The sequence below is a fragment of the Pagrus major genome, chromosome 24 (assembly GCF_040436345.1).
Source record: "Pagrus major chromosome 24, Pma_NU_1.0".
NCBI classification, from domain to species: Eukaryota; Metazoa; Chordata; class Actinopteri; order Spariformes; family Sparidae; genus Pagrus; species Pagrus major.
In genome coordinates this window covers 14300346-14324671 of record NC_133238.1, presented here as the reverse complement: position 1 = coordinate 14324671, position 24326 = coordinate 14300346, and the positions used below count along the sequence as shown (strand labels likewise).

At 47.1% G+C, this 24326-nt stretch overlaps 1 protein-coding gene across 1 annotated transcript in view; it reads right to left on the bottom strand.

Annotated features, from left to right (window-relative positions):
* LOC141020459 (kalirin-like) overlaps positions 1 to 24326 on the bottom strand; it is a 43942-nt gene that overhangs the window by 5213 nt on the left and 14403 nt on the right. Inside the window, exons 8-43 of the mRNA XM_073495547.1 lie at positions 23819 to 24010; positions 23500 to 23631; positions 22963 to 23097; positions 22784 to 22876; positions 22533 to 22655; positions 22299 to 22415; positions 21679 to 21753; positions 21264 to 21386; positions 21086 to 21138; positions 20265 to 20412; positions 19986 to 20182; positions 19803 to 19900; positions 18090 to 18253; positions 17873 to 17992; positions 17665 to 17744; positions 17134 to 17272; positions 16430 to 16564; positions 15676 to 15838; positions 15437 to 15552; positions 15050 to 15172; positions 14782 to 14964; positions 14574 to 14698; positions 13270 to 13336; positions 13058 to 13167; positions 12144 to 12213; positions 11966 to 12055; positions 11359 to 11451; positions 10897 to 11008; positions 10617 to 10807; positions 9170 to 9271; positions 8941 to 9095; positions 7952 to 8054; positions 5116 to 5277; positions 4788 to 4995; positions 204 to 257; positions 12 to 115 (exon numbers count right to left, since the gene is read on the bottom strand). Of these exons, the coding sequence (XP_073351648.1) occupies positions 12 to 115; positions 204 to 257; positions 4788 to 4995; positions 5116 to 5277; positions 7952 to 8054; positions 8941 to 9095; positions 9170 to 9271; positions 10617 to 10807; positions 10897 to 11008; positions 11359 to 11451; positions 11966 to 12055; positions 12144 to 12213; positions 13058 to 13167; positions 13270 to 13336; positions 14574 to 14698; positions 14782 to 14964; positions 15050 to 15172; positions 15437 to 15552; positions 15676 to 15838; positions 16430 to 16564; positions 17134 to 17272; positions 17665 to 17744; positions 17873 to 17992; positions 18090 to 18253; positions 19803 to 19900; positions 19986 to 20182; positions 20265 to 20412; positions 21086 to 21138; positions 21264 to 21386; positions 21679 to 21753; positions 22299 to 22415; positions 22533 to 22655; positions 22784 to 22876; positions 22963 to 23097; positions 23500 to 23631; positions 23819 to 24010 (4455 nt within the window). The remainder of the gene's footprint in view (positions 1 to 11; positions 116 to 203; positions 258 to 4787; positions 4996 to 5115; positions 5278 to 7951; positions 8055 to 8940; positions 9096 to 9169; positions 9272 to 10616; positions 10808 to 10896; positions 11009 to 11358; positions 11452 to 11965; positions 12056 to 12143; positions 12214 to 13057; positions 13168 to 13269; positions 13337 to 14573; positions 14699 to 14781; positions 14965 to 15049; positions 15173 to 15436; positions 15553 to 15675; positions 15839 to 16429; positions 16565 to 17133; positions 17273 to 17664; positions 17745 to 17872; positions 17993 to 18089; positions 18254 to 19802; positions 19901 to 19985; positions 20183 to 20264; positions 20413 to 21085; positions 21139 to 21263; positions 21387 to 21678; positions 21754 to 22298; positions 22416 to 22532; positions 22656 to 22783; positions 22877 to 22962; positions 23098 to 23499; positions 23632 to 23818; positions 24011 to 24326) is intronic.

The following is a 24326-nucleotide window of genomic DNA, read 5'->3' as shown; positions in this document are numbered from 1 at the left end:
GCAGCTGTTACCTTCAGGGTGTTTCCAGTTCCTGAGACGCTGCGTTTGGGCCCCGGGGAGCCGACGGCGCCCCCTGGAGCTCCGCCTACTCCATACACTGTGGGGGAGGTGGCACCTGAGAGAGGAGAACAAGGAGGTGTCGTCAGCGTGATGAGTTCACTGCACATCAGGACGATGGGTAAATTCAGTGATTATTGTCTCACTTTGGCTGGTCTGAGTCTGGAGGCCTGGACCGTCCGAGCTGTACAGACCGGACTCTGCAGAGACAAACACACACATACTGGTTTAATGTTTGGAGTGATCATAAAATATCAGAATCAATCAATCGATCCTCCTAAACCTGACAAACTGGACCTTTGTTTCTTCCCTCTGTGGTGCTCCACAGGGCAGGATTCTCTGTCCTCTGTTATTCTGTTTATAAAGCTAAAGCTCCGTCTCTCTTACGGTTCATTTGATGTTTTCTCATCTAGAGTTTATTTAAAAGAAGTTTCCTGAAAGCTGAAACACCACACCAACGTTTCCCGTCTGTATACTCTGAGATAAATGTGTATTTTACGAGTCAGAAAACATCGTTACTTTAAGGCTTGTTTGGTTTGTTGTCTTGTTACATACGAGGTAAGAGCTGCCTCACCAACCATACCATTCATGGTATTTTTATCTTGTTGCATGCGATTTAAAAAGGTTGCATAATGAGTACTTTTACTATTGATACTTCAAGTACATTTTGTTAGTATAACTTGTAGTTTGACTCAACTCGTATCTGTAATTCTGGACTGTTACTTGTAACGAATGTTGCAGCGATATACAGTTTTAAGGTATAATCATAGTGTGAAGTTGACGATTATCTTACCGTGTAAATTCCCTGAACCTGAAATCTGCCATGTTAGTGTTATTTAAAAAATAATACCTCAACTCTATATCCAGTTTCATGTCGTCAGGACACAATGTTTAGTGAAATTTAAGAAACCATCACTACTGAATTAATTTAACTGACGGTCATTGTCTGTGACAACAATAATCATAATCATAATCATAACACCTGCAGCGAAACTGAGATAAAAAAGGTTATCGCACTGTAAAAAACATCTTCATCCCTGCTTGTAACAGAGTATTTTTTACAGCGTGGTATTAATGCCACATTGTAACCACTGCTGATAGAAACATTACAAGAGAGTGAGACAGCTTCTTCTTTCAGGCTGGTGAGGACGACCTCCTGCAGACTCAACACACACACACACACACACACACACACACACACTGTATGTTGGCTGTGTGTGTGTGTGTGTGTGAACCTGTCCGTCCTGTTCAACATAAACACAAACATGCACCTCGCTAACATTCCTACATGTCCTTTGCGTTACTGTGTGCTGAGATGGGCGAGAGACAATACAACAGACTGAGACACACAGAGAGAGAGTCACCTATCACTCATTAACCAACACACATCTGCTCTCTCTCTCAGAACCCACCTCGCTCGTCCTCTCCCTCTCTCACAATCCACCCCCAAACGGCAGAACAATCCCAGCATGCACTTCTGCCCCGCCGCATGCTTCCACGTCAATCCATTCAGGAAAAATAATAAAAACGATCGGCGACGGGAGGAAACACAGAGACAGACGTGTTTCTCTCCACAGGACTGAATGTGACCAACTGCAGAGGAGTCAGAGGACGACAGGGGCGGGGCTAAACCACACAGGGGCGGGGTCAGATGGTCGGTGGGCGTGGCTAACAGACTGAGAATTTGCTCCAGGAGTCTCATTATGTTTATAAAACAGAGTCACTGCTGATATTAAAATAATACAATCAAATTAAACTAAAACTGGGAAAATAATAATAAACAGTGAAAGAACATGTGACAATAATATACAATTATTATCACATGTTCATATAAAATTTAAAAATTAGAAATAATCTTGCTGATAAAATAAACAAAAAGTAAAATACATGAAAAAATAAATTATGTAAAATTTAAAAAATTGAAGCAAAAACAAATTGAACACATTTAGAAAAATACAAAAAAAGTTTCAAAGATGGTTAAAATGGAAATAAAGTAAACGTGAAACTTAGAGCAAAAACAAAAGTCTGAAGTTAAAGAGGAGATTATTTTTAACCTGCAGCTTCTATTGTTCAGTCACTCAGCAGGTCGTCCGGATGTTAGACTGCAGATTCCTGTTGAGTCTGAAACTCCTTCAGGTCAACGTCCAGCCCTGAACTGTCTCACCTCTGTGTGTGTCTGTGTGCGTGTGTGTGTGAGTGTGTGTGTGAGTGTGTGTGTGTGAGTGTGTGTGAGTGTGAGTGAGTGTGTGTGAGTGTGAGTGTGTGTGTGTGAGTGTGTGTGAGTGTGAGTGTGTGTGAGTGTGTGTGTGTGTGAGTGTGTTTGTGTCTGTGTGTGTGTGTATGTGAGAGTGTGTGTGTGTGAGTGTGTGTCTGTGTGTGTGAGTGTGTGTGAGTGTGTGTGTGTGAGTGTGTGTGTGTGTGAGTGTGTGTGTGTGTGAGTGTGTGTCTGTGTGTGCGTGTGTGTGTGCGTGTGTGCTTTGTGTGTTAGGGAGGCGTCTTGCCAAACCAGATTACAGATTAAGACTGAGACAGAGGTGTCTTATCAGTGAGACTACACTCACTCTCATTAGATCTGAACTGCTTTCATTTACTGACACCAACAGAACGCTTCAGTGCCTCCACCTGGACCCAGTGTGGACGGACGATTCGTCACCTTTGGGGACGTTTGGTTCGTCACCTTTGGGGACGTTTGGTTCGTCACCTTCGGGGACGTTTGGTTCGTCACCTTTGGGGACGTTTGGTTCGTCACCTTTGGGGACGTTTGGTTTGTTACCTTTGGGGACGTTGGGTTCGTCACCTTTGGGGACGTTTGGTTCGTCACCTTTGGGGACGTTTGGTTCGTCACCTTCGGGGACGTTTGGTTCGTCACCTTTGGGGACGTTGGGTTCGTTATCTTTGGGGACGTTGGGTTTGTTACCTTTGGGGACGTTTGGTTCGTCACCTTTGGGGACGTTTGGTTTGTTACCTTTGGGGACGTTGGGTTCGTCACCTTTGGGGACGTTTGGTTCGTCACCTTTGGGGACGTTGGGTTCGTCACCTTTGGGGACGTTTGGTTCGTCACCTTTGGGGACGTTTGGTTCGTCACCTTTGGGGACGTTTGGTTTGTTACCTTTGGGGACGTTTGGTTCGTCACCTTTGGGGACGTTTGGTTTGTTACCTTTGGGGACGTTGGGTTCATCACCTTTGGGGACGTTTGGTTCGTCACCTTTGGGGACGTTTGGTTTGTTACCTTTGGGGACGTTTGGTTCGTCATCTTTGGGGACGTTTGGTTCGTCATCTTTGGGGACGTTTGGTTCGTCACCTTTGGGGATGTTTGGTTCGTCACCTTTGGGGACGTTGGGTTTGTTACCTTTGGGGACGTTTGGTTCGTCACCTTTGGGGACGTTGGGTTTGTTACCTTTGGGGACGTTTGGTTCGTCACCTTTGGGGACGTTGGGTTTGTTACCTTTGGGGACGTTTGGTTCGTCACCTTTGGGGACGTTTGGTTCGTCACCTTTGGGGACGTTGGGTTCGTCACCTTTGGGGACGTTTGGTTCGTCACCTTTGGGGACGTTGGGTTTGTTACCTTTGGGGACGTTTGGTTCGTCACCTTTGGGGACGTTGGGTTTGTTACCTTTGGGGACGTTTGGTTCGTCACCTTTGGGGACGTTTGGTTCGTCACCTTTGGGGACGTTGGGTTCGTCACCTTTGGGGACGTTGGGTTCGTCACCTTTGCAGTGGTGAAACTAATGAAACACTATTATCTTTGTACCTCAGCTGCCATAAACAGATGCTTTTCAGTAAAAGCTGAAAACAGAGAAAACACTGTCTCTCAGACGTCTCGTTAGTGTGGACAGTGTGTGAGACAGTCACTGTGTGTGAGACAGTCAGTGTGTGAGACAGTCAGTGATGATGATGTGGAGCAGCAGATTCTAACAAACAAACAAATATGTTTAATTTTTTATGCTGAGCTGCAGAACAAGAACACGAGGACGTGTGTGTGTGTGTCTGTGTGTGTGTCTGTGTGTGTGTCTGTGTGTGTGTGTCTGTGTGTGTGTGTCTGTCTGTGTGTGTGTGTCTGTGTGTGTGTGTGTGTGTTTACAACTTTACAAACACGAATTTAAATATTTAGCGGCTCACACAGAGACGGAGACAGACAGACAGACAGACAGACAGACAGGACGTGGGACATCCCAACAGCTCAGCACACATCTTGACGTGTGCTGAGGATGTTTAAAGCTCCGCCTGTTAAACAGGAAGTGACATCAGGCAAACACAGGAAGAGCTGCAGCGCTGGCAGGTGGTTGGTCGACAGACAGAAATCAAACATGTTGATTAGTTTATTGGAATTTAAAATGAGAACAGCTGATCATGACGGGTCGTGTTGTTTAGTTGTCTTAGTTCAGGTTTCTGATCTGGACATTTATGCAAATTAGCACATATTTAATTAGATAAGCTCATTTGCATATTTTAACATAACATTTCATTACACTGAGTGTTAATGTGAGTCAGCAGCTCAGGTCAGACGTTGACACGTTTGTTCCTCAGATAATATCAAGGTGTTCTCCTGCCTGTGTTGTTGTTTTCATGAAGAAACGAGTCAAAGATCAGAAACTTAACTGTTATCTGACACACGTGACATCATCACGACCCGATCTAACGTGTTCTGCTGGTGACACGTGACAACAACGTAAACAATGTAAACAATGTAAACAATGCTGTTCAGACAGGAAGTGAGATGTGACACTCACCCCGCCCGGCGCTCAGGGTGGAGGAGGAGTTGGAGCTGTTGGAGGAGGCTGTGGTGGTGTTGGTGGTGGAGGAGTTGCAGGAGGAGGAGGTGGTGGTGCAGGTAGAAGACGTGCTGGAGGAGGTGGTGGAGGCCGGGATCAGCCCCTCCATGTCGGCTGCACTGTGGGAGTGTGACAGACAGAGGGCGCTCATCGGCAGTAAACCCTCCTGCAGGAGACGTGAGGTAGAAGATGAAGTCAGACGCTGAAGGACGTTTGTTTTCTTTGTGTCACACGTTTTAATAAGTGTCATTAATAAACAGTGAACTGAGTTGATGTGATTTATTACCTGTTGGGGCGTCTGGTCCGTCGTTCTGACCAGACACCACCCGGACCGCTCAGCTGAACGCTCCACCAGCTCCACAGTCTGACCACAGCGAACGCTGAGCTCTCCTGGTCCTCCAGAGGTGAAGTCCAACAGCACCACGACTAACTCACAGCCTCCTGACAGCTGGACAGACACACAGACAGATTACTTACAGACAGCGTGTACTGATACTGTACTGTATACTGATCATCAGAACTTTGTTATCACTGGTACCACAGGCTCTTAAAATAGCAGTAGTAGCATCAGTCGGGCCGACACACCCACAAACTGTGAGTCCAGAAGGGTGTGTGCTGCAGTGTGATGACCTCATCGGTGCTGCAGCTGGTCGGGTGTGAACATTAGAAGTTTCAGAGGAAACTGTTGAATATTACAGAACCTGATTCTGCAGAACCAGTGACTCAGAGGAGCAACATGGACCTCGTCTAAAGCTCCAAACAACTGATGAACTCTCTCAGCATCGTTCTGCTGCAGCACCACCTGCTGGTGGTGTGAACACCGTGTTCACAGCACCACCTGCTGGTGGTGTGAACACCGTGGTCACAGCTCCACCTGCTGGTGAACACCGTGGTCACAGCGCCACCTGCTGGTGAACACCGTGGTCACAGCTCCACCTGCTGGTGGTGTGAACACCGTGGTCACAGCTCCACCTGCTGGTGAACACCGTGGTCACAGCTCCACCTGCTGGTGGTGTGAACACCGTGTTCACAGCACCACCTGCTGGTGGTGTGAACACCGTGTTCACAGCGCCACCTGCTGGTGGTGTGAACACCGTGGTCACAGCACCACCTGCTGGTGGTGTGAACACCGTGGTCACAGCTCCACCTGCTGGTGGTGTGAACACCGTGGTCACAGCTCCACCTGCTGGTGGTGTGAACGCCGTGTTCACAGCTCCACCTGCTGGTGGTGTTAAACCTTCACCGTCATGTCCAGGTTCTAACAGAACCGTGGTTCCTGTCGTCCCCAGAGACGTCTGTCAGCAGCGACGACTCACAGGACATGAAACCAACGTACATCATCCTGATATATGTTGTCTACCCAGCCAATCACAGCAGGGCGCGCTGACATCTGATTGGTCGGGAAGGAGCTAGAAAACATCATGTGATCGTCACCATAGTTACCAGAGACTCTGAGTGTGTGTGTGTTGACTTGTAGTGAACCTGAGCACATGGGCTCCAGCTGGTGGAGGAAATACACACACACACACACACACACACACACACACACACACAGACACAGACACACACACACAGACACAGACACACACACACACACACACACACAGGGTGGGGGGGTGTTCCCGTCCAAATCGAACACAGATGTGACGTTTGATGGAAAACACCTCGGTACATTTACTCAACTACGACTCAAACAAATACAACGTCATTCTACTCCACTACATGATGGGATTACTTCAGTTACTAGTTACTTTACAGATTACATTTTTAAATGAATTGATTTTCTCATCAGTCAGATAAAAACAGTGACGATCAGCTGACTCACAGTTTGTACATGTAAATATATGATCAGTTACTTTACTGGTACTTTGATACTCGAGTACATTTAACATCAGATACTTTGAGACTTTTACTCGAGTATGACCTCTGGGAACTTAACTAACTTAACTAATCACATAAATGTAGTACAATATTTACCTCTGAGATGTAGTGGAGTAGAAGTAGAAAGGAGTATACGATGGAAATACTCGGGTAAAAAGAAACTTCTTGTGTCTTTGGTGAGAACAAATATTCAGACAAAAGTATTTAATATTTCATCATCACGTCAGAGGAACTGAGTAACTGATTACTCTGAGTAGGTGCTTGAGTAAATGTACTTAGTTACATTTCAACACTGTTTATTTCACATATTTTAGACTCAATATAAATCATAGTTATGTAGCAGTTTCACATGACTGTTTTATAATAACTGTTACTTGACTTATTTCTTCTAACTGATCCGACAGAACAACAGTTTTACCGTCTTCATCTTCTCTTTGTTTTGACGCGCTGTCGATGGATCAACTCCTCAATGATCTCATGAGTGAAAATAAAGCCGCAGCTAATGATCGTTTTCATTATGGATTCATTATTTTCATGATTAATCGATTGATTCTTGTGTTATTAGTTTATTAAAATGTCAAAATATTGTGAAAAATGCTGAAGTTGGAGATGAATCTCTCTGTAGGATCCTTCAGAGTAAAACGTGATAAAAACTGAATGGAGTTTGGTGGAAGGTCACATCAAGCTTAATGAACCTGTAGACGATGTTTGACTGAACGACCGATGGATCATCAGAACACTTCCACTGATATTTCTTTCAGTCGTCTGATTGATTAATCGACTGATCGATTCAGCAGCAGTTCAATATAAATGCTCAGACTGATACTGTTGTCGTGATGAGTATTGATACCTGAACTGATCAATGATCATCAGTAATGAGGATAAATCCCATTAGAACGAGAAGAACAGTCTGTAAGCTGCACCAACAGGTCAACATGAGCTCCGGCTTCAGCTCCTGCGCTCTGAACAGTGTCGGGGTCAGAGGTCACAGCCACGGACCCCCCCCCCCCACTAACCTACAGCAGGTAGAGTTAAAGAAATCAAACGTACCTCGTCAGGAGAGCAGAGAGAAGTGAGAGTTTGTAGAAAGACTCAGACGACTCAGAGGAAACTCCCTCACACACACACACACACACACACACACACCCAGCCAGCTGCAGCCAGTGATGAGGTCATGAGTGTGGGACACACCCCTGTGGATACACAGAGTGTGAGTGTGTGTGTGTGTGAGTGTGTGTTACCTTGTCGCTGTCGGCGGTGTTCTGCGAGGTGCGGGAGGCGATGGAGACGGTGTCGGGCTGACTGCTGGCATCGCCCAGACTGTCTGCGTCCTCGCTCGTCTCCCTGAAGGACGGACACACAAACGTTTTGACTTCCTGCCCGTCGACACATGAGCGGTGTCAAATACAACATGTGGACAAGAGTATACGGACACCATGTCACTGTACTTTAGGTCTGTTTTCCCTGAACTTTTATTTCTGTCACGTCGATCTCCGGCCCGGCCCACGTGAGACGCCTCACAACACCAGCGTTACACAGGACGTGTGTCAGTGTCCAGTTTCACCAACATCAGCAGAATTATACCAAAACATTCAGTGAATTAAAGCTGCAACAAGCTCACAGCAAAGTAACACATGATCACCAGAGGGAAGAAGTGACAGACATGACGTGACGCTGCAGCATCAGGTAACTTTTCAGTTACACATTCAGGAGCTCATCCCAGATGTGTTGATAATTAATGTGACAATATATTAAAGGGATTATTAAAAAAGCCAAACAGCATCAAAGTCGTCCCTGACGTCTGCGTGTTGTGACTTTGGTTTAAATTTGCTTCAAACTGTTCGGCGTCTCTGGAAACTGGAACATTAATGTTTTTATTTGTCGGTTCGAACAATCTTTGCACAAACAACTGGAGTTAAAGGACGAAGCAAAGATGTGAATTTTAGCCAAAACTGAGATCAGAGCGACACAGTTTCATCAGCAGAAACTGTGTCAGTGAAGTCAAGTGATGAGCAGGCGATTCTTTCTGTGCTGGTTGTACGAGGTGCCAGTTAATGAGCAGGACAGCCATAAATTGAGTGATTTCTGAATGGAGTTTGGTGTGTTCAGAGGACAGAATGTCCTGGAGTTACAGTTCTAACAGCAGCCATGAGGCTCAAAGGTCAGAGGTTGCGGGCCACATGCCGGCAGGCATCTAACATGGACGTGTTAACAGTGTTTCTGCTCTGACCTGCGGCTGATGCTGCGCTGCCGGCCCAGGGTCGGGTTCGGTGTCTTGGGTAGGGGGATGGGCTCCCTCAGCGCCCCCCGCAGGTGGCCCCGCCTCTCCTGGATCACCTGTCGAATGCTGCGGACCCACTCCTGCTTCAGCTCCAACGATGACGCCTGCGGAGGGAGACTGACCTTAACATGATGTCACACACCTGCGTGATGATTAAAGCGTCATCAGGTGCACGTACCTTCAGGACCGTCTTGTTGTCGGACGTCGGCGTTCGTCCGACCCAGAGAGCGAACTTACAGGGATCGCCCTCTATGTGCTCCGTCACACCGAGCTCTGAGGTCTGAGAGTCACAGGGAGGAAGAGTGAGACAGCAGGGACATCGTGAGGACACAGGTGCCTCTCATTTACCTGGATCATGAGGACATTTGACATGTTTTCTTACCTTCTTATGGGGACAGTGAATCAGTCTGTCCCCTGAAACCATGTCAACTCTCACTGGGACATTTTTACTGCCTTTGAATGAAACTAATACATTTGTAATCTCGATTTAGGAAGTCTGTTAAATAATCTGTGCAAAGAATCCACTAATTTAGTAAAGGCTCATTTCATTTTCTGTATATTCTTCACAATAAAAGTCCTGCGTTGTTTTGTTGTTTTGTTATTTTAAAGCTTTTATCATGAGTTAGCAAAATAAGGAAATGTCGGGTTTTCACCTGCTAACTTCTGAGCTAGTTAGCAAACAACAATTCTGTCAAGATTCCTCAAAAACAATACAGTATCATCTGCATGTAGTGTCATACAATTTTGAAATGTGGGCGTTACGTGGTGACTCGTGTTCATGGAGAAAGGCTCGACTGATTGTAACAATGAATAAATGTAATCATGATGCATCGAAACAGACTTTATTGGTATTTTTACTGACAGAAAACCAAATTTCAAAAGGATCATAAAAATATAAAATATACGTCTGTTTGTTCTGTCGAAGTTTTTACTTTACTGATGTATTTATTTTAATTTGATTAGTATCTCAATATTGATTAACTTCCAGCAGTTTATATCATATTTTGCTTGATTTTAAATCTGGTTTTACTCAAATCAAGTCTACTAAATGTGTTATTTCAACCAGCCAAGTCAAGAACACAATGTTGCCAACTAACTCCATATTTAGCCAAAAATTAGGTTAAGACCAAAATCTGACTTGTTAACATTTCTTATGCCAAATGTTTTATGTTTTATTCCAAAGAAAACAGCATGTTAAATATGCAGTTTAGACAATACACAGCTAGAAAACACTCAACCACACAGCTAGCTAAAGCAAGAGAGCCAAATCATGCTAAAGCTAGCTTGAGATAGCCACAGCAACTGTTAACTAAATAAGAAAAATTTAACAATTCTGGTGAATAACATCTTTGTAAATAAGTCGTTATGCGCATAAAAAAGGAAGAATCTAAATCAAGTAACAGCTAAACTAACAAAAGCTACGTAGCTTAGCACAGTAGCCGTAACTGGCTTATCAGTTTTTGACAAATCACAATTTGGTGTGGTCAAGCTTCTGTTAGATCACTTATTTAAACTGTGTCAGCGTTATTACAACAACACTAAATTGTTTTCTGCTGTACGCTTCACAGTAACTAACTCAAACTGACGAAGTTCATTTAAAGTATAACTCTGTCTGTGCTCGTTACCCTCAGTCGGCTCTTGTAGAGGTATTTGGTTCGTCCGGACGAGTCTTTGATCTCTTTGCTGAAGATGAGTGACAGCTCGAACAGGAAGAGGTGCCGGTCCCGCCCCTTTCGGATCAGAGACTTCGGCTCCCAAACCAGGAAGGAGTCCTGGAGGAGGAGCTCGCCCTGCACCTCCAGACCCTCCTCCAGACCTGAGAGGGACATCACAGCAAGGTCATGTCATGATAATCGTGCAGTGAGATATCGTGACGTCATGGTACACATCATCTGTGGCTGTTACCTTCCAGCATGCTAACATGCATAGCATCGTTGGCTCTCTTTGGAACGCTCAGCATCACGTCCAGACCTTCTTTGATCTCACCTTTCCCCTCCTCGCAGCACGCCAGCAGCTCCTACCAACACAGAACCACACGAGTCCGTTCTGAAACAACCAGCTTTACTACTTTAAATTGAAGAAACTTCACGTTAAACTCATAAAAGAGACAACGCAGAAGAAGAAGAGGCCTTCACAGGCGCTGCTGCTGCTGAGACAAACATAAAGTGTGTCTCATGTATTATTCTGAGCGCTCGGCCTGGTTCCTCTGGGCTCCGTGTGAAGGGTTCTGGATTTAAAGCTGCTCTCAGTGAAATCCTCCGAGGTGTCGTGTTTTCCAAACAGCCAGAAGGAACAAACACTGAGCGTTGCTTCAGTTCTCCTCTAAGTTTAACTGTCGTTTCGGGGGAAGTGTTTTGAATGCGTTACCTTGAGCAGCAGCTGGTATTTGGTGATCCTCTGAACCGGTTTGATGAGAGCGGAGGAGATGGAGTTGGCTAAACCGTGTCTCCTCTGGACCTCCTGCACACAAACACACAGTTACAAACCAGGCCGGAGACCTTGAGCCTTCGTGGTTTGGTCCTAAACGTTCTCCACCGTAGTTCAATTGTGTCACTGAGATAAATTTAGCTTTCAGCCAGCTGAGCTGACCCGACTAAATCATTTTTAGGTCAGTGGTTTCCGTCAGTCCGGCCTCATAGACCAGCTCAACACTCGATCAGCTTTCTGTCCGCTCGTCTGATCTGAGCTGAAACCTCAGGAAATAACACTGAAGTCACTTCAGATCACTTCAGTTCACTTCAGATCACCTCAGATCACTTCAGATCACTTCAGATCACCTCAGTTCACCTCAGATCACTTCAGATCACCTCAGATCACCTCAGTTCACTTCAGATCACTTCAGTTCATTTCAGTTCACTTCAGATCACTTCAGTCATAAAACTACTGGACTCCATTACATCATTAGTTACTCTTAATGATTAGTAATTAAGTAAAAAGTACTGAGTATCTCAGACAGGTGTTGGTTCTGTCTCACCTCGAAGAATCCGGCGCCGTGCTGCTGGATCAGTAAACTGGAGTCGGGTTTGTTCCTGCAGTACGTCACGTACATGTGGAACTTATCGGCCTGAGACACCAACAGGAAGTTTTACTTTGAAAATATCAGTCTGCTGTTTATATTTTCAATCAATCCAAAACAAAAACAAACTGGTTACCCAGGTAACGAAGCAGTGACCAACGTCCTCAGGCAGCTGCTCGTAGTTCTCCAGCTCCTTCAGGAAGATACTGCAAAACAGAGTACTGCGTTAGTACACAGAGTACTGCGTTAGTACACACAGTACTGCGTTAATACACAGTACTGCGTTAGTACACAGAGTACTGCGTTAAAACACAGAGTACTGCGTTAGTACACACAGTACTGCGTTAGTACACACAGTACTGCGTTAATACACAGAGTACTGCGTTAGTACACACAGTAATGCGTTAGTACACACAGTACTGCGTTAGTACACAGAGTACTGTGTTAGTACACACAGTACTGTGTTAGTACACAGAGTACTGCGTTAGTACACAGAGTACAGCGTTAGTACACATAGTACTGCATTAGTACACAGAGTACTGCATTAGTACACACAGTACTGCAAAAGTAAATACACTGTAGTACATTTTATGTTTCCTACTGCACTACATAATGCAGTACATGTTGCAGTACATATATTTGCAGTACATGTTGAAGTAAATGTTGCAGTACATATATTTGTAGTACATATTTTTGCAATACCTGTTGCAGTACATATATTTGCAGTACCTGTTGCAGTACATATATTTGCAGTACATATATTTGCAGTGCAAATATTTGCAGTACCTGTTGCAGTACATATATTTGCAGTACCTGTTGCAGTACATATATTTGCAGTACCTGTTGCAGTACATATATTTGCAGTACATGTTGCAGTACCTGTTGCAGTACATATATTTGCAGTACCTGTTGCAGTACATATATTTGCAGTACATGTTGCAGTACCTGTTGCAGTACATATATTTGCAGTACATGTTGCAGTACCTGTTGCAGTACATATATTTGCAGTACATGTTGCAGTACCTGTTGCAGTACATATATTTGCAGTACCTGTTGTGGAACTCGTAGATGTCCTGGATGTTTCCGAACACGATGTCGTCCTTGTTGGTGAGACCAGGTGGGACGTCCTCGGAGCCGCTCGTCATCTCCCACAGGTACGTCTGCAGGACAAAGTACTACTGTTATGAAGTACCGGACTGGGTTGTAGTACTATGTGTGCAGTGTGGTAATAGTACTGCAGTACTGTACTGTAAAGTGTGTACCTCGATACACTCCTGCAGATCTCTGACGTACACTCGCTCTGTCTGAAGGAGCTCCGCCATGATGTACCTGACCACACACACACACGCACACACACACACACACACGCACACACACACACACACACACACACACGCACACACACGCACACACACACACACATGCACACACACACGCACACACACACACGTTACCAAAGCACAGTGATGAAAAGTAATTGAATACAGTTTTAAGGTATTTTTACTTTACTTGAGTATTTCCCTTTCCTGCTACTTTATACTTCCACTACACTACATTTATCTGATTGAGTACTGTCAGTACTCTCAGTGCTCTCAGTACTCTCAGTACTCTCAGTACTCTCAGTACTCTCACTAGTATCAGTACTCTCAGTGCTCTCAGTACTCTCAGTAGTATCAGTACTCTCAGTACTCTCAGTACTCTCAGAACTCTCAGAACTCTCAGTACTCTCAGTAGTATCAGTACTCTCAGTAGTATCAGTACTCTCAGTACTCTCAGAACTCTCAGTGCTCTCAGTACTCTCAGTAGTATCAGTACTCTCAGTACTCTCAGAACTCTCAGTGCTCTCAGTAGTATCAGCACTCTCAGTACTCTCAGTAGTATCAGTACTCTCAGTACTCTCAGAACTCTAAGTATTCTCAGAACTCTCAGAACTCTCAGTACTCTCAGTAGTATCAGTACTCTCAGTGCTCTCAGTACTCTCAGTAGTATCAGTACTCTCAGTACTCTCAGTACTCTCAGAACTCTCAGTGCTCTCAGTACTCTCAGTAGTATCAGTACTCTCAGTGCTCTCAGTACTCTCAGTAGTATCAGTACTCTCAGTACTCTCAGTACTCTCAGAACTCTCAGTATTCTCAGAACTCTCAGTACTCTCAGTAGTATCAGTACTCTCAGTACTCTCAGAACTCTCAGTATTCTCAGAACTCTCAGAACTCTCAGTACTCTCAGTAGTATCAGTACTCTCAGAACTCTCAGAACTCTCAGTACTCTCAGTAGTATCAGTACTCTCAGAACTCTCAGAACTCTCAGTAGTATCAGTACTCTCAGAACTCTCAGAACTCTCAGTACTCTCAGTAGTATCAGTACTCTCAGTACTCTCAGTACTCTCAGTAGTATCAGTACTTTTAGAACTCTCAGAACTCTCAGTACTCTCAGTAGTATCAGTACTCTCAGTACTCTCAGTAGTATCAGAACTCTCAGTACTCTCAGTACTCTCAGTACTTTCAGTACTCTCAGTACTCTCAGTAGTATCAGTACTCTCAGTACTCTCAGTACTCTCAGTACTCACTCCTTCTTGCGGGCCGAGCGTCTCTTCTCGTCGCTGACCTGGTGACTGGGGTCGGACAGGTTGACCTCGGGGTCGGAGTCCGACAGACTGTTGGGGATGAGCTCCAGCTCCAGGTCCTTATTGTCCTGCTGGGGACACCGTACGTTGGCTCGTTAGAGAACCTTAACGAACAGATCGATTAAACTTAACGAGACAGGAAGTGTTTTACCTGTGAGCAGCCTCCGAGCGCCGTCTCCAGCAGGTGGCGGTACTGTCCCACCCTGACGGTGAAGTCACGGTAACGTTTGTCCACCGTGGAGACGCAGCGGCGGAGCTCGGTGCGGTGGGCGTGGCCTTTGGCCAGCATGCTCTCAGCCAATTGGATGAGCAGGTGAACCTTCTCCTGTGTGTGCTGAAAGGTAGACGGACAGGTGAGTGATGCAGGTGTGGTGTGTGTGTGTGTGTGTGTGCGTGTGTGTGTGTGTGTGTGTGCTCACCTTGGCCGACACACAGAACTCTCGGTGTTGGTTCAGCAGTTCTTGCGTCTCAGCCACCGTTGCCCCCGGCGACGTGTGCGTGGACAGGTAGTGGTCACCTGACTGCTGCAGCCAATCAAGAGCCTGCAGCCAAAAGACACGTTCAGGTACAGTTACAGTTACATTACTGACAGAAATACTTCAGTGTAGTACCTACAAATTCTACCTGAGTACAGTACTCGAGTAAATGTAATTAGTTACATTCTGCCAATGAGATGTAGTCGAGCAGAAGTATAAAGTAACAAACAACTACCTGTAAACACAGTAGTAGAGTAAATGTACTTAGTTACTGATCCACCAGTAGTCTTAACTAATGACGTCAGGAGCAGCTCAGGTGCTCAGGTGTACCTGCTGGGCGTGGCTCTGGAACATCAGGTACTGCTGACACTGATCCAGTCTGCGTTTCTTTAAAGTCCAGAAGTGAAGGACCCGGTTCTCCCTCTGCAGCAGCTCGCTGAGGATACCTGCACACACACACACACACACACACACACACACACCTGGATCAGAACACCTGTAGGTGTGTGTTCAGGGCTCTGTTCACACTGAACTTCAGTGTGTGTGCGTGTGTGTGTGTGTGTGTTCACCTTTGACCTGTTGCTCAGGTACCCTGGAGTGTCCGGTGACCTCGGTGACCCCCGTTACCCCGGAGACGGTGACGCTGTGGCCCGAGATGTTCGCCATGGTGACGCTGTTGCGGTGGATGTACTTGAGGAAAACTTCGGCGTTCCGCCTGGCCAGAGTGCAGGCCTGTCGCCATGGAAACAGGAGCGTTACACACAAACTAGCGTCTCATCTTTTGTTAGCAACTAGCAGCTCTTATCGGCTTTAGCTCGCTAGTGTTAAACAGAGGCTGAAGCTAACTCCCGACTCAATGAATCAACATTAACAGGTGAGGATGTTTTCATTTGAGGCCTGTAACAAACATACAGTAACATGATAGGCTGGAGTTGCTAACCAGCTGCTGCTAATGTTAGTCTGAACGTCAATATATTAGCATCAAGGACCACCTCCCCATAAAGTCGTGTTCCAGTCCTAAACCTGGCTTTCCTTTTCCTTTTTTACCTGCGACCCTACAAATGAGCTCAGTTAGCTAATAAAGGTAGCTACAGGAAGTAGCCCTGAGTTGCTAATGTAGGTTTTTAGCTAGTTAGCCAGGCATGCTAATGTTAGCAGCTAATATTAGAGCTAACAATCAGACTGTTTAATCCATCCGTTTCCTTTTTGCTGTTGAGTTTCTGGTTTCATAAAACATCACACACTGCTTCACCACAGACTGACGAACTGCCCCGCCTCTTTATAGGTGCTGAGCTCTGATTGGTCGATTCAGGGTCTGCTCACCTTGAGGAACGCCTCCTTTTGCTCCATGTGTTTGTTGATGAGCGGCAGGAGTTGCTCCGGCTGTCGATCTCCTCCTCCACACCAGTCCTCCTCCCTGCGGTACTCCTGCTCCAGACTCTCCAGCACCCCGCACACCTGGAGGGACAGACAGACAGGTGGTAGACACAAAGACACACAGAGACACAGACAGACAGGCAGGGACAGTGAGACAGACAAGTAGGGACAGTGAGACGGACATGTAGGGACAGTGAGACAGACAGGAAGGGACAGTGAGACAGACAGGTAGGGACAGTGAGACAGACAGGAAGGGACAGTGAGACGGACATGTAGGGACAGTGAGACAGACAGGAAGGGACAGTGAGACGGACATGTAGGGACAGTGAGACAGACAGGTAGGAACAGTGAGACGGACAGGTAGGGACAGTGAGACAGACAGGAAGGGACAGTGAGACGGACATGTAGGGACAGTGAGACAGACATGTAGGGACAGTGAGACAGACATGTAGGGACAGTGAGACAGACAGGAAGGGACAGTGAGACGGACATGTAGGGACAGTGAGACAGACAGGTAGGGACAGTGAGACAGACAGGTAGGAACAGTGAGACGGACAGGTAGGGACAGTGAGACAGACAGGTAGGAACAGTGAGACAGACAGGTAGGGACAGTGAGACAGACAGGTAGGGACAGTGAGACGGACAGGTACCTGCTGGGATGTCCTGTAGAAGGCGGCGGAGGCGTTGACCAGTTTGAGTCTGTCTTCGATCCTCAGCATCAGAGTCTGCCAATGCAGCGCCACCGTCTGAGCACAAGACCTCACTGCATCTGGATCATAGTGACCGGACCTGAGGGGGGGTCAGAGGTCAGAGGTCACATGATTGAGACGATCATGTTGGTTTTAGTCAGAGCTCTGGAGGGAAATGTTAATATCTGATTATCAGTTCAACATTTCACGTCATGATTTTCTGTCTGTTGGTCACAGAGCTGGAGTCAGGAGGTGATTAGCCTAGCTTAGCATAAAGACTGGAAGCAGGGGGAAACTGCTAGCTTGTATCAACACCTCCATACACCAACAGAAATAAAACCACCGTCTGGTACTTCATAATAATAACTTCACCAGACTTTACTGGAGTATTTCCACTTCCTGTTACGAGTATTTAACTGAAGTATATTTTTGAGGTACTTCTACTTGAGTATTTAGTTTCTCTGTGACGACCGGACTGTTGTAAACTCTCACCTGACGAGCAGCTCGGCTCTCTGCTGCAGAGCCAGAGCCACCTGATGGGTCCTCTGCAGGGAGTCGGCGTGGAGCAGAGCCTGAGGACAGAGCACAAGGTGTGTCCACCTGGTTTACCATGGCAACCTTTAGGTCTGTCTGCTGCGATGGACAGCAGTGAGTGTGTGTGTGTGTGTGTGTGTGTGTGTGTGTGTGTGTGTGCAGTCACCTCTATGGCCTGCTGGAGGCGCTCGTGCTCCCTCTGCAGCTGCTCGGCTTCAGACAGGCAGCTGGAGTTCAACATGCAGGACGACAGCATCACCTCCCCCTCTGAGATCCACCCCAGCACCTGACACAGGTACACAGACAGACAGGTGGAGGTCAGGTCAGGCGACAGGGCCAGGATGTTACCTGTCACTGCAGGTGTGTGTGTGTGTGTGTGTTACCTGTTTGACCTGACTCTGCAGGTGTCTCAGCTGCAGGTTCTGCTCCAGGTGTGTGTGTGTGTGATCTGCGATCTGCTGCAGTTCCTTCTGTTTGTCCTGCAGGAGGCGCTGCAGCTCCTCCACCTGAGAGGACAGACCTCCCTCCGCCTCCGACAGCTCGATACCTGACCCCCCCCACACACACACAGACGCACACACACACACACACACACACACACACGCACACAGCGTAATGACACACGTGCATTTTAATCTCCATTCATGTGTGTATACGTGTGCTCATGGATGTGTGTGTCTCCATGGCAAATTCAATATGCTGGTTTCCATGGGGACCAGCTGTGTGCTTCAGAGAGCAGTTTCCATGACAACCCCATCCCTCTTTCCCCCTCCCCCCATTATCCTCTCTACCCCCCTTTCCCCCCCTAATATCATGAGTGTGTTACTGAACTGGTCAGAGTGATGCTTCACTGTAGCAGAACATGTCCTGTCCTGTCCGGTCTGGTCCTGTTCTGTGAACTGTTCTGCCTTTTTCCAGTTGGCTCTCCGTGAGAACCCCCTCACATAAAGCCAAGAGCCCCTGAAGAACCGCTGAAAGCCCCAGAATAAAATCTGAAAAATTTTCCCCTCAATTATCCAGACAAAGGACAACTGGAGCGCGATCCAAAATATATCAAAGCCTTCAAGAACCTCTGGTACCCCCACAGGAATCACTAAAAATCACTAAAGGGACCTGGGACCTTCAAATATCAGTAAATCCAGTGTAGAACTAAATGGATCCTCCTTGGGGACCACTGAAACCCTACAAGGAGCACTAAAAAACACCCAAGGACCCATTAAAAAGCACCTCCATTGAGAATATCCTCTCAAGGCTCTCTGGAACCTCCTTAAGGAACATGGAAAACCTTATAAAGGACTTGAACCCCAATTCAAGAACCTCTAACCAGCTCCAAGGACTGCACCTGGTGCATCCTCAAGAACCACTGTCAAAGCAATCCTTCCTACGGGACCCTGAGAACCCCAGAGGGAGCACTAGAAACCACCATAAGACCCCTGGAACCCTATCAATGACACATACACTGTCCTTAGGGACCACGGCAAAACCTTCAAAACCTTCGTTACCTCCTGGAGACTTCTAGGACCCCTTGACTGACCATTGGAGCAATGTCAAGGGTCTGTGTAACTGCCTCAAGCTGCACTGTAAGAATCTCCGCAAGAACATCTTGAAACCTTTAGACAATCGTAGGAAGCATCAGAAACCACCCAAGATCCTCTGACACCCCACAAAGGAAGGACTAGGGACAACTCTAAGGATCTCTGGTGCCCCCTTTGGAAGAATGAGAAACCACCCAAGATCCTCTAAAACCCCTTTAGGGAACCAAGAAGCAACCACTGAAGGGACCACCCTCTGCTGAAATCTGCCCCCTTAATCACCTTTGTACTGTCGAAGATCCCTTTCAATGAATCCTGTAATGGACTTCAAGAACCTCCTTGGAAAACCACCATGTCTCTGTCAAGCAAGTTGGAAGTCTTGAGGGACCTCTAGAAGCTCATCAAGAAACTTTGCATACCCACTAAAGAACTCTACGAAGTCCCTCACTGTAGACACATGTAGTCCCTATCTCAGTTCTTGTGGTGTACCCCAAGTCTCAGTCCTAGTTCCCTTTCAGTTTCTTTGTCTAAAAGCAGTCTTAACATCAACAGTGTGACTCTTACCTGACGCCTGGACCTCAGTGATGTACTGCTGAAGGTCGTGACCTTGTTGGATGACCTCATAGATCATATTATTCATCGCCAGCCTGCGTTCCATGTGCCTGCCGATCAATCAACCAATCAGTCAGAGCCTGCTGTGGCCTTTTGTTTTTTTAATGTTGTCCTGAGTCTCACTGGCCTGTTTACCTGTGGATACGCTGCTGTGCTAACGTTAGCACCTCGGGGCTAGCCTCCACTAGCCGTGACTGGCCCAATGCTAGCTTGTCCTGGGATAGCTTGTCTTGGTTGGAGTCGGCTAGCCGTGGCGATGCTAGCTTCTCTGCAGAGAAGTCCTGGGACTGTTTCTGTAGGTCCTGCTTCCAGGCGTCCATTTCCCCGGTTACCTACGAATACACACAGCGTTGACACGGTGAAGCGAGTTCAGGATCTGTAGTCTGAAGTACTGAACTAAAATAAACAAAGTACCTCCAGCGTGCACTGGTGCAGGATGCGGAGCTGCAGGTAAACATCCAATCGGATCTTCCTCTGGTGGAAAAGCTCCTCCAGCTGAACGTGAGACTCCTCCAGCTGCTGGAGCACTGACTCCACATGAGCCACCGAGCTGCCCTGGGGCCTGAAACAAACGCACCTAAAATGGTTAAACAAGCCTGAAAACAAAATGAACCACGCAACCAGCTGGACTTTACAAACTACAAAACAAACGCTCCCACGCAGATTATACAAAATAAAAAATGAACTCAGGCTAAATGAACCTGAAAACAAACGCACCCACAATGTTTACATACATCAACTCCAGTGAAACAAACGCACCCACACAGATTATGCAAACTACACCACAACCTTGAAAACAACCACACCCACACAGGCCATATGCATTTGAAGACGAACCCGCCCTCACAGGTTATACAAAGCTGAAAACAAACGCACCCACAGTCATGACACACACTTCCTCCACACAGGCCTCTGAGCTGCCCCGTGGAGTGAAACAAACTCACACACATTAAACACGCCTGCACAGAATATACAGATCAGAAAAATGCTAAACTAGAAAACAAACATACCCAAAGTATAAAACAAACACACCCACACATTTTAAACTAACACGACCAAGTTACAAAACAAACGCACCCCCACAGAATACATTCAGTCATAATACAGTAATGATACACACCACAGCCGCACAGGCTGCCTTAATGAGTGAAACAAATGCACCCAATCAAGCAAAAGAGAAGGCCTTCTGTGCAGCGCTGAGGCCTAAATCAAACGCACCCACTCTCTCTGTGTACCTGAGTTGCAGGATGAGGTCTTCTCCTTCCCGGATGACACTCATCGCAGCTTCCTGTAGGTCAGGGTTAGAGTTGGGGTTAGTGTGAGGGTTAGAGGGGAGGGGTCAGAGGTCAGCGGGGTGTTAGGTTGTTATGCCGGGGTCAGACTTCAGGTGAGGGGTCAAAGGTCAGCTGGTACCTGTGTGTTGGCCTGCTGCTGCTGCTGCTGGCTGATGAGAGCCTGCAGAGCCTCGACGGTGTCGGGACAAACACAGAGGTCTGAGGAGAGCTGCTTCTGGAGGCCCTCCATCCAGACCGAGAGCTGAGGAGGAGGAGGAGGAGGAGGAAGAGGAGGAAGAAGAGGAGGAGGAGGAGGAGGACGAGGAGGAGGAGGAGGACGAGGGGGAAGAAGAAGAGGAGGAGGAGGAGGAGGAAGAGGAGGAGGAGGAGGACGAGGGGGAAGAGGAGGAGGAGGAAGAGGAGGAGGAGGAAGACGTAGCAGCTAGTAACTCAGTTTTTATCCTCTAATCACTGCAAATATTACGTTATTATAGTATTATATAATATATCTATATTATAGTGTGTGTGTGTGTGTGTGTGTGTGTGTGTGTTACCTCCTTGGTGTGTGTGTAGAAAGACACAGCGAGGTCCAGCAGCAGCTTCCTTTGTTCAACTCGCTGGATGAACGCCTGAAAACACACGAGACACCAGTCACACAACAATCACAGTTCTTCCTCCATCACTGTTCATTTATTATACGCACGGTTCAATAAAGTTATTTGAAAGAAAAAAAGAGAATGAGTCATGCTCATTGGCTCATCATACAAACTCCACCTGTAACTGCTTTTCAGAATAAAAGTCTTCCAGCCCAAAGCTTTTTCTACACATTCTACACAAAGTAAAAACAAACGCACCTAAACAGAAAACATACACAACATCACATGGGCCACAGAGTTGCCTTGGGTCATAAAACAAACATACCCAACAGGTTTTGCAAAACACACCCACAATAATTATATCCACCAGCTCCACACAGGCTGCCCTGACGAGTGAAACAAACGCACCCAGACAAAAGAAAAAGGTTTTCTGTGCAGCGCTGAGGCCAGAAACAAACGCACCCACTCGGTGTGTGTGAAGGAATAACATAAAAACAAACACGTCTTCATGTGTTCACTGATTGGTTCTCTGCTCTCTGTGGTCTTCACTGATTGGCCCTCCTCTCTGACGGAGTTACCTGCATGCGGAGCTCCAGGTCTCGGGCCGCCTGGTAGATCTCCTCCTCCTCACACTCTCCAGACTGAGCCAGCTGATCTGCTGCTTCCAGAAGCTTCTCTGCATTAGTGTAAGTGTTCTGGCACACACACACACACACACACACACACACACACACACACACACACACACACACACAGTTAGCACCTCCTCCTCTTCCTGCTCTCGTCCTCATGAAGTCTGTCCTGAGGGTTACCTGTGCGACCTGCTGGAAGTCGTCGTGGCGTTTCTGCAGCGCTCGCGCTCGGTGCAAAGACTTCCCCACGCCGCTGTGTTTGTTGAGGAAAACCTCGCCGTGCTGCTCCACCCAGTCCAACACCTGAGAGACAGACAGGTGTAGAGACAGACAGGCAGAGAGACAGACAGGCAGAGAGACAGACAGGTGGAGATGTTAATACTAAACAGGATCAGGATGTACACACTGATGTGGATCTGGACCTGTCGCACCTGTCTGACATCCTGTTGAAACACACACAGCTGCAGGCGCTGGTGGAGGCGGAGCTTACGATGCTGCCACGCCCCCTCCACCTCATGGTGACCCTGAGAAAAAAGTAGAAACGTCTCATCAGTCACCTGTCTGTCTGTGATGTAAAGACAGATGTGAGACAGGTTGAAGTGAGACGTACCTGCATGACCTGGTGAAGAACTCCCATGATGCCGTGCGTGGCAGCAGTGAAGTCAGGTTTGGTCGCAGAGTCATCGGATTCAGTCGCCGGGCAACGCTGGAGAACGTCCAATAAGGCTTTACCACTCTCACTGACCTGCAGACAGACAGGTATTCAGAGAGACAGGGATTGAGTCTGTCTGGTATGTGGACAGATAGACAGGTGCTTATGTAGACAGACAGGACTGTGGACAGCGGGACAGGTGATAAGACAGACAGGTAGTCAGAAAGACAGACATGTAGTAAGTCAGATAGACAGGTGATAAGACAGACGGGTACATACATGGACAGATAGACAGGTATTCAGACCAACAGACAGGTGTTGAGTCAGACAGACAGGTGTTGAGACAGACAGACAGACAAGTGTTGAGACAGACAGACAGACAGACAGGTGTTGAGACAGACAGACAGACAGACAGGTGTTGAGACAGACAGACAGGTGTTGAGACAGACAGACAGGTGTTGAGACGGACAGACAGACAGACAGACAGACAGGTACCTGTGTGTAGTTAGCAGAGATCTCCTCGTTCAGCTCCTGGTGTTTTTTTACTGCAGCTTCCAGCTCTGCTGTCGCCGACGGCAACGACCCTTCAGAGCACGCCTGAACCCAACCCTCCACTCTGAGCAGGAACTGGACAGACAGACAGGTAGACAGACAGGTAGAGAAACAGACAGGTAGACAGACGTACAGGTAAAGAGACAGACAGGTAGACAAATTAAATACATGTAGACAGGTAGAGAGACAGGTGAACAATAAACAGATGGAGACAGGTAAACTGTTAGTGAGACAGGTGTGTTGACCACTGATCACTAATCACCTGCTCTGCCCCCTGGTGGAAGCCGGTTGCCATGGCGAGCGTGTTGCTACGCTCCTCCAGCGCCGTCGTCAGGGACTTCCAGTCTTCTTGTAACCGTGACGACACCATGGCGATCCGCTCCGCCCCGTAGTGACCGGCCTCGGCCAGCCTCGCTGCCACGGTAACCACGCTGTCCACGTTCACACTGCCGTTCTGCGCGGAGACACGCCGTTAAGGAAGAGGTTCTATGTTCCCAAAGTTCTGTGTGGTCAGGGTTCTATGTTCCTAAGGGTTATGTTCCCACAGGGTTATGTTCCCACAGGTTTATGTTCCCACAGGGTTATGTTCCCACAGGTTTATGTTCCCACAGGGTTATGTTCCCACAGGTTTATGTTCCCACATGGTTATGTTCCCACAGGTTTATGTTCCCACAGGTTTATGTTCCCACAGGGTTATGTTCCCACAGGGTTGTGTTCCCACAGGGTTGTGTTCCCACAGGGTTATGTTCCCACAGGTTTATTTTCCCACA